Raw genomic sequence first — 10,073 nt, forward strand, 5'->3', positions numbered from 1 at the left:
CTGAGACCAGTCTAAGTTAGTTCTAGTCGAGTTAGGTGCTAATAAAGACGAAGATGTCCTCTCTTTGCTGTTTAGTTTGCATATTATGCTTGCCATGTTCACAATTTTAAAATTTCTTATCATGCTTCACGATATGTTAAATTTGATTTGAATCCAAACACTCAAGTGAATACATATTTTTTTAATAGGTTGGTGGCTGCGATGGCAAGACATGTTTAAACAGCGTTGAAGCCTACAACCCAGAGGCCGATGAGTGGCATGAACTACCCCCCATGTTGACAACCCTTAGTCATTTTGGCACTGAAGTGATTAATAGCAAGCTGTTTGTCACGGGGGGCGACGACGGCTTTGATTCCATGATTTCTGTTGAGTACTATGATACAAAAACTAATAATTGGACTACAGCCAGTCAGATGGGGGCTGCTCGCAGGGGTCTCAGCTGTTGCACCGTGTCCGATCACCCCAGCTTGAAACAATACACCACAAGCCGTGACACCTTGCCACAATTAGAGCGTGTGTAAAAGAAGCAAAATAACAAATCAAAACAAACTTGGAGAACTCTTCACAAGATCAAATCTAACAAACTAGAACCATTGCAGTCACAGACTGTAACATCCTGCAACACCCCTGAATTCAAAATTTTACCCTGACATAGTTTCTCGTTTTGACCTTTGACTTATGCGAATCGTGCTTTGATCTTTGATCGATGTAAGTAGCTTTAATCTATGATCTTACACTGGCCTTCTCTCTTGTCTTTCTATCTTACTATATTAAATCCATTAAAAACAGCACAAATTTGGAGGCCTCAACGTTTCCCCAAGAAAGGCTTCTTCAGGAGGAAGATGGGTTTGTTTTCAGAAACTATGAAGTATTTCATAGTAGAGACACAAAGAGCACATTTTTTGTTATTTGCATTTAATTATGAATAAAGTACTATCTTGATCCATACTTTATTGATCTTCAGGGACAATTGGTTTTTGTTCTAGTTCTGCTCCAGAAAAAACAAAACAAAACACAGTGAACGGGGTGACAATAGAACAGGTTACTGAACACAAAGTGCTAGTAATTTGTGCAGCAAACGAGAAGGTGAACTGATAAAGACGTGTGCAAACACACATGTCTATCGGACTGAATGGACCATTCAAAACACCAATGTACCAAAATTAAATAATTTAAATGTGATATGTAATGTATGAATCTGCTTAATGATGTGTTGTAATTAGAGAGATGTTGTTGATTCAGGGGATGGGAATTTTGCAAGCCAATGTCTTCTACCCATCAAAGATTTCTTTTTCTTTTTGGATGTTGTTGATGTTCCAAAACTGATGAAAATGATGTAATAACATGACTGGAAAGAAAACAATAAACTGAATAAATGATCATCAGAATCCTTTATTTATCCCGTGGAAGGAAAATTATTCTGCAGTAGAACAAGGTAAAAAAGAGAAGAGTAAATAAGGTAGAATTAAAAATAGCAGATATCATAATAATAACATAATAATAGACAGAATTACATCCAAACATATTCAGATATAGTAACAGTAACCAATGTAGCCGCAATAGGGGACAAGCCAGTGTCTTATTGTGCTGGTCCCAAGCCTAGATACAGAGGGCTGTGTCAGGAAGGGCATCCGACGTAAAACTTTTGCCAAATCAAACATTAATATAAAATTTAGAGTCCCTTGTCAGTCCATTGATTCTGTTTTCTCCACTCTTCCATATGTGACAGAGCATCATGGTAATCCATCAAACAGACATGAAAAATAATGTATAGATTTACGGAGACAGATTTGTGGAATTATGCCAGCGCCACACATGTTGAACCCCTGGCTTGAAAAAGTAACACATTTAAGGAGCTGGTGTCAAACTCTCATGTTTTTGTTTTGTTTACAATTTTTCAAAAAGATTTATGATGAAAGTGATGGCTAGAATAATCAACAAGGGTTATAATTCAGAGTTGCAATTGTACTTACAAATATATCAGCTACTAAAGTTTAGAGTATTGCCAAACCATCTTTAACAGTTTTATTTCTACTTGATTCCATACCTTTAGCTGCTAATTCTGTTCACTCAGATGCAGTCAGAAACGATAAAAAGAAGAGAATTATTTCCAAGTAACAAAGAGACTGATTAATGTTTCATGTGCAATAGCGAGGAACATGTGTTAAGTATTTCCAACCAGAAAAACCAAACCCCATTCTCGTCTGTTATCTCAGAAGGCTTCAGCGTCAGCTTCTGTCTGAACTAGGACAGTGGTGCAGGGTGAACGGCACTGAAGTCATCAGTGGGGTCGATTTTGAAGTCAACGGGCCGCAGCTTCATGATGCTGGTCTTCAGGGAGTACCACCATCCTCTCCAAGGATACCACACGACACCATCATCTGTCAATGCACTGTAGTGCCCGGTGGGGTAGTAGAGGCCATTGAGATGGGCTGAGTGACACCTGCAGAGGTAGAATGTGGTGTTCCAGTTGTCAGCATCACACTGCATTTATCTGGGTCTCATCGTGACAGCCCATACTTGTTGAACCACCAGCCTCCTTTGTCTTCCAGGGCACAGTTGCCCTTGTAGTTGTCATTGTCCTGGTCGTAGGTGCTGAATGCCATGCCCTGGTGACTGGCCCAGTCTGACACCCCAACCCGGTAGCTTCCAGACAGGGCATCTCCAGCTGTGCCCACGTAGGCTCCAAAGGTAAGCCGGTAGCGATCCTGGACAGATGGATGGAGATTGAAATTTGACATGAAAGGATGAGTTTGACAAATCTCAATTATCTAAAACTCATTTGACAATTTGATTTTTTGCAGATATTGCAAAAACTAGAATGTGTTAATTAGTGAGAGGAAAGGCAGTTAGCATGGAGTGTTTGCTAAAAAATGAACCTAGCACAAGAAGATCAATCAGGTGCTCCCACAAAAAAAGGGCTGCACTAGAATCAAGATTGTCTTCTTTAGCATTAAGAAATATTTAAATATTTTAAAGCTTAATTTGGACATCTGTATGTATGTTTGTAAATGAGAATCAACACCATTTCATTGGCCACTTTGAAGTTCTTGTACTCGGCATAGCGCTGATTACCATCAAAGTCTTCTAGGTTAATCCTGAGAGAATAATTTCCTGTAAAAAACATGAAAATATTTTTTTTTTTTAAAATTCCATGTTATTCTGATCAACACAATGACATCGCATGACCTTTCGAATCGGATCCTTGTCTATTCCTGCTGGTAACAACTGAGTACAGCACCTGCCTCTATCACCCTCCTTCCATTTAATCAGCCTTCTCCAGAAATCAAACTCAAATCCTGTAATCCTAATTTAAATCTGGTGCAGGGGCACATCATTGGTTTGCATGGGTCGCAGCCAAAAAGCCAGTCATATTTGCACACTGTAAAGATTTAATCTCTCATGAAGGCGCTGCTCATCACATGACTCAAAAACCCTTCTGGGTCATAGTTTGGACACTTCCTGAAATTTCCTGAAACGGGAACAAGTAAGGGGAAAAAGTAGACTGATCATTTGTCTTTGGCCCCCCACTGTCTGGGATTGTAGAGTATAATTATATTTATCATATGTTTGTAAATTAGAATCAACAACGTTTCATTGGCCACTTCGAAGTTCTTGTACTCGGCGTAGTACAAGTTAATCCTGAGAGAATAATTTCCTGTAAATAAACATGAAAATAATAAAAAATAATAATTCCATGTAATTCTGATCAAAACAATGATATTGCATGACCTTTCAAATCGGATCCTTGTCTATTCCTGCAGGTAACAACTGACTACAGCACCTGCCTCTCACCCTCCTTCCATTTAATCAGCCTTCTCCAGAAATCAAACTCATGACCCTGTAATCCTAATTTAAATCTGGTGCAGCGGCACACCGTCGGTTTGCATGGGTCGCTGCCAAAAAGTCAGTCAAATTTGCACACTGTGAAGATTTAATCTCTCACGAAGGCACTGACCGTTTTTGGTCCCCCGCTGTCTGGGATTGTCAATGATCTGATGGAACCTGACTTCCATCATAGAAACAGTTTATAACAGAACCTCTCTGGGTTAGAGTAACACTCACGACCTGTCACCAGCTTTAATAGCACATGCAGACATGTGATCACAGCCAGGGTGCTGCTGAAACATCACATGCAATACAGAATGTTTAAAGCAGTCTTTGCCCTGTGTGCTGATGGAATGCAGGAGGTCATTTCCAAGCCAGAACTCTCCAGATTCTGCATCCATGTCCCCAAAACCGTCCTTATAGTCTGTCCACGACCTGTTAGGTAGAGAGATTAGGATTAGGATTGGGATAGATAGACAGACAGACAGATAGAAGACGGACAGACACACACACAAACACCTGTTAAACGTCTCCACTCCGTTGAGCCGTCTCTGGATGACGATCCAGCCTCCTCCATCTCTCATGTCGCAGTAAACTCTGACTGGAGCGGAGCTGCTGGGGGGCCGGATGGAGTAAACACCACTGGACCTGGAGCCAGAGCTGTAGAGCTGGGAGCAGTCTGACACACACACACACACACACACACACACACACACACACACACACACACACACACACACACACACACACACACACGAAGGCACACACACGCGCACACACACACACACACACACACACACACACACACACACACACACACACACACACACACACACACACACACACACACACTTTAAATCTCCCACACAGTCCACTATAGAGCTGAAGTGAGACATCAATTGCTGTCTGTGTCTCTGCTGTCTGTGTCTCTGCTGTCTGTGTCTCTGCTGTCTGTGGCCCACCTATGGACTGGAACCCCCCGCTCTGCTCAGGTGTGGCGGTGTCCTTGTGTCCTGGGGGATTCAGCAGCTGCAGCCTCTGCAGGAGGAGCTGCTGTTGGTGAAGCCGGCCTTTCAGAAGCCGCTCCTGCTCCCTCAGAGAGATCTCCTCCTGCCGACAGCCGTCTGACACCTGCACACATCTCCATGGCAGACATGAGAGGATCTCTGGTGGGTCAACTCTGATCTTCACTAAAGTCACAATTTAAAATGTTGTGTTTCTGAATCTGTCATGGTTCGGCGTGGCAGTGCTGGTGTGTGGCAGGGAGAGGCTAAGCTGGTGGGTGGAGCCATGGTTCTACACGTGAAGCTCATCCACACCCCCGTTCTGATCGTGCACACCTGAACATTGTTTGGTGTTATTGTCTTGAGGCTTTTTAAGCCAGGGGTTTTGTCACAGTTTGGTCCTGTAAGTCTGTTTTGTTTTTCTGCCTTGGTCTGCCTGAGGCTGGTTTTCATCTTGCCCGTGTAGTTGTTAGTTCTTGTTTAAAGGTATGGACAAAACTGGTCTCTTCGGTGTTCTGCATTTGGGTCCAACCCCTACCCACATGACAGAACAACTCTGGACCCAACGGACACCGACCTTCGTGCTGCCCTGGTGAGGAAGGAGCCTTTGGATCCGGAACGGGCTGCAGAGTTGAAGCAGCGGGGAATCGCCACCTTAAAGTGGTTGTCAGCTCGCACCGGAATTCCAGTTCCACCTGCATTGCTGGTCCCCGAGCCTTTTCCAGTGCGAGCTCCCGTCCCCGCACCCCGACCTCAGCCTGTTCCGGTCCCCGCGCCCGGACGCCAGTTTGCTCCCGTCCCTATGCTCGAGTCTGCTCCTGATTGGGCACCCCTGCCCGAGTCTGATCCTGTTGCTGAACCCCGGTCTGAGTCTGATCCTGTTCCTGAACCCCGGTCCGAGTCTGATCCGGTTCCCGCTCCCCGCCTCGAGTCTGATCCTGTTGCCACTCCCCGCCTCGAGTCTGATCCTGAACCTGCACCCCCGCCCCAGTCTGATCCTGAACCTGCACCCCCGCCCCAGTCTGATCCTGAACCTGCACCCCCGCCCCAGTCTGATCCTGAACCTGCACCCCCGCTCCAGTCTGATCCTGAACCTGCACCCCCGCCCCAGTCTGATCCTGAACCTGCACCCCCGCTCCAGTCTGATCCTGAACCTGCACCCCCGCCCCAGTCTGATCCTGCTCCGGACCCTCCCTGGGACTGTTTATGGGATGTCGGGGGCCGTCCCTTGAGGGCGGGGGTACTGTCATGGTTCGGCGTGGCAGTGCTGGTGTGTGGAGCCACGGTTCCACACATGAAACTCATCCACACCCCCGTTCTGATCGTGCACATCTGAACATTGTTTGGTGTTATTGTCTTGAGGCTTTTTAAGCCAGGGGTTTTGTCACAGCCGGGGCTGGTTCGTTTTTCTGAAGTTTGGTCCTGTAAGTCTGTTTTGTTTTTCTGCCTTGGTCTGCCTGAGTCTGGTTTGCATCTTGCCCGTGTAGTTCTTAGTTTTTGATTAAAGGTATGGACAAAACTGGTCTCTTCGGTGTTCTGCATTTGGGTCCAAACCCCTATCCCCGTGACAGAATCCCACTGTGTTGCTGATTAGATTGGATTTAGCACCAGGGATCCTCCCACGTATGGAAATGTACGTTCCTCCTTATGAAGCACTATAATTTGTCATGGTGTCGCTGATGAAGTCGATGATGATGATTGTTATTATTATAAGCAGCTTCAATAGGGAGCCCCAAACTTTTCTTTCCCCCCACATCCACTACCTCTGACTCTGACGTGTTCCCAGGCCAGTGTTGAGATGTAATCCCTCCACCTGGTCCTGGGTCTGCCCCGAGGTCTCCTCCCAGCTGGACGTGCCAGAAACACCTCCCTACGGAGGCGTCCCGGAGGCATCTGCACCAGATGCCCAAACCACCTCAATTGACTCAAAGCGAAGGAGCAGCGGCTCTACTCTGAGCCCCTCGTGAACAGCAGTGTTTCTCACCTTATCTCTAAGGGAGACACCAGCTATCCGCCTGAGAAAGTCCATTTCAGCCGCTTGTATCCGCGATCTTGTTCTTTCGGTCATGATCCATCGCTCATGACCATTGGTGAGGGTAGGAACGAAGATTGAATGGTAGATGGAGAGCTTTGCCTCTCGGCTTAGCTCCCTCTTTGTGACAACAGTTTGGTAAAGCGACTGCAATACCGCTCCTGCTGCCCCAATTCTCCGTCCAATCTCACGCTCCATTGTTCCCTCACTCGTGAACAGGGCCCCAAGATACTTAAACTCCTTCACTTGTGGAAGGACCTCATTCTCCACTCCCCACTCGGAGAAGGCAGTCCACCGCGTTCCTGCTGAGGACCATGACCTCAGATTTGGAGGTGCTGATCCTCATCCCCGCCGCTTCACACTCGGCTGCAAACCGGACCAGTGAGCGCTTCAGGTCACAGGCCGATGATGCAAACAGGACCACATCATCTGCATAACGCAGCGGTGCCATCCTCAGGCCGCCAAACTGTAACCCCTCCTCACCGTGACTACGCCTCGATATCCTGTCCATGAAAATCATGAACAGAATTGGTGACAAACCACACCGAAGGCCAACAGTCACTTGGAACAGCTCCAACATACTGCCGAGAACCCGAACGCAGCTCTCACTTTGAGCGTACAGGGATTGGATGGCCCTGAGGAGAGGCCCCCTCACCCCACACTCCCGCAGTACCTCCCACAGTATATCTCTGGGGACCCGATCGTATGCCTTCTCCAAGTCTACAAAACACATGTAGGCTGGATGGGCATACTCCCAAGACCCCTCTAGGAGCCCTGCAAGAGTAAAAAGCTGTGATTTCTTAAATCACAGTGTAAATTTTGTACAAACAGTAAATTCAAACATTCTGGATCACCAGCTGATCAATATTATTCCATTCCAGATCAAATCCAGATCTGACGTGTTCTACACTTTCTGGGTGTCTACATTATCTTCTTCTTTTCCTTTCTGCTTTTCCCTTCTGGTGTTGCCAGAGCAAATCAATTGCCGCCATCTAACGTGTGTTCTGCATCTTCTTCTCTCACACCAACTACCTTCATGTCCTCTTTCACGACATCCATCCCTACTCAGTCCTATACTCTTGGTGTTCCTCTTCTCTCTCTTCTTACGAACACACTTTCCTCCTCTCCTTCGACCAACAGTAATCCAATTTCCACCGGCACCCTGTAGATCAACAGCACTGATGGTGGTCGTTGTTAACCCGTGCCTCGACCGATCTGGTATGGAAGTCATATATTTGATTCGCATATTGATTTGGCAAAAGTTTTACATCGGATGCCCTTCCTGACACAACCCTCAGTACAATAAGACAGTGGCTTGTGCCCCTTTGCGGCTACGTTGAGTGTCTGCATTGTGTTTACTAATTTAAAAGCAAATATTTTAGTAAAGCGTCTATCCTGCAAAAGTAAAGATACAACTTTTAAATAATTCGAGAACCATGAGCAGGATCCTAAATCTGAAGGACTCATTCATTCATTCTTCAAAGAATAATAGAATAACGATTATAAAACACATAATATAATTAAACTGGAGGTGCTAACACCAGGCTAGCTGGTGCAAAGAGTTCCAACACTTCATTCAGAGCAAAGCAAACCAGACATGTAAAATAATTCTGAGCTGTTTCTTTCAAGAGACCAGACCATCTAAAACATTGAAAGGTTTTTATCCCTGGTAGTTTATTTTTTACAGTCACAGAAAAAGAAATCCGAGCATATCCCAGGGGGCAAATATAAAAACTGAGCTTGAATATTAGTAGTACAAAAAAATACGACAACATCACTGCATTTGGAACTAGCACTACAAATAAAAATAAATTCAAGCACTCAAAGAAAATTTACAAGTCTCTTACTTGCCCTTTAAAAATATATGTGCTAAGTCAGCCTAGCTGAACTCAGCAATAACTTCCTTCACGTTTACTTACACAGAGAGACTGAGAGAGAGCTGTGATGACCATCAGCCCCGTGAGCAGCTGACGACCTCCCATCGTCTTGTTTAGGTGTTAACAACTAGTTATTCAGAGTACAAGCTGGTTGGTTATCATCGTCAGCAACACTGGACCAATAAATGCTCTCACATCTGGACCCAAAGACAAGCAGAAGCTGAATACCTCATTCTCTACACTTGTGAAATATGCAGAAAATGCAGGGAGTTTCCAGAACAGAGCAGAAGGAGAGGAACCATCCCTGTTTGGAATGATATGAGAATTAAATCTTGTACTCACTTTTATTTATCTATCACTACTGATCACTGTATGAGGGAACCTGTGACACAAGAATTTCATTCATCACCTGATTAATGCGCATATGATAATAAAACAAAAAGAATCTACAGCCTAGAGGTGCATTGAATTAACATAATATGTTGAACTGAGTGGGAAGACCATGTATTTAACAGTAATTATTTATGTATAAATTTATCTCCTACCTGGAGGGTGGTGGTCGATCTCCTACCACCCAGCCTGGTGCACCCCTCTTGCCCAGATCCTAGGACATTCCCAGTTATGATTGAAAGTTGAAGGTCCAAAGCCCTGGTTTTGACTACTTTCAATGGTCTTGTTTGTTTTCTTTTACGTGTATTTTGTTGTTTTACTCCTTGTGCCTGGAGTTTGCCCCGCCTCACGCCCTAAGCCAGCTGGGATAGGCTTCAGCTCCTCATGATGGCGGATAAAGCAGTGAAGGTAAATGGATGGATGTACAAAATCAATAGCAAAAAGTGCACCCCCCAGTGGACGTGTTTGATAGAACTGGCCATGCTTGGATGGCCAGTTCTGTTTCCAAGGCCCAACAACTCTGTTTGTCTTCTAGGGTTCCCACGTGTCCAAACTGACTAAAGGAAGGTGGCTTTAGACGGGCACAGCCAACAGCAGATACTGAAAGACCCACATTACAAGGCTGACCTCGAACAGGTCTTTCTGCAAACCAGCAATGAAACTCAGATGCTCCTTTGCATCATCTTACTACTCCAGTTTTTAAGTGGAGCTTAGAGTTGTGTTTATGTACAGTATTTCTGTTTGCTCATTAACATTGAAAACAGACTGATGAGGAAAAAAATAGAAAGGCTGAGGAGAGGGAACAAATGAACAAGAAAGATGAGAAGAACTCTACCCAAACTACAGTACCCTTGGTGAACAATCTTTTGCTCGGTGCTGGGCTGTGAACGTATGAGTCGGGTAGATTTGTCATATGGAGCTAGCAGCTTGGCTGTTTTGTGT

The 10,073-nt window shown here is 45.1% G+C and overlaps 1 protein-coding gene across 1 annotated transcript; it reads right to left on the reverse strand.

The window, feature by feature from the left end:
- Nucleotides 1–1,372: 1,372 nt before the first annotated feature.
- fgl1 (fibrinogen-like 1) lies at nt 1,373–8,966 on the reverse strand. The gene is made up of 7 exons (XM_068307462.1): nt 8,784–8,966; nt 4,791–4,959; nt 4,348–4,507; nt 4,166–4,263; nt 3,026–3,114; nt 2,521–2,708; nt 1,373–2,443 (listed from the first exon to the last, which is right to left on the reverse strand). Exons 1-7 carry the CDS (start codon nt 8,844–8,846, stop codon nt 2,245–2,247), a joined length of 966 nt encoding a protein of 321 aa, XP_068163563.1. The 5' UTR covers nt 8,847–8,966; the 3' UTR covers nt 1,373–2,244.
- Between the last annotated feature and the right edge of the window lie 1,107 nt (nt 8,967–10,073).

Source organism: Antennarius striatus, chromosome 22 (assembly GCF_040054535.1).
Source record: "Antennarius striatus isolate MH-2024 chromosome 22, ASM4005453v1, whole genome shotgun sequence".
NCBI classification, from domain to species: Eukaryota; Metazoa; Chordata; class Actinopteri; order Lophiiformes; family Antennariidae; genus Antennarius; species Antennarius striatus.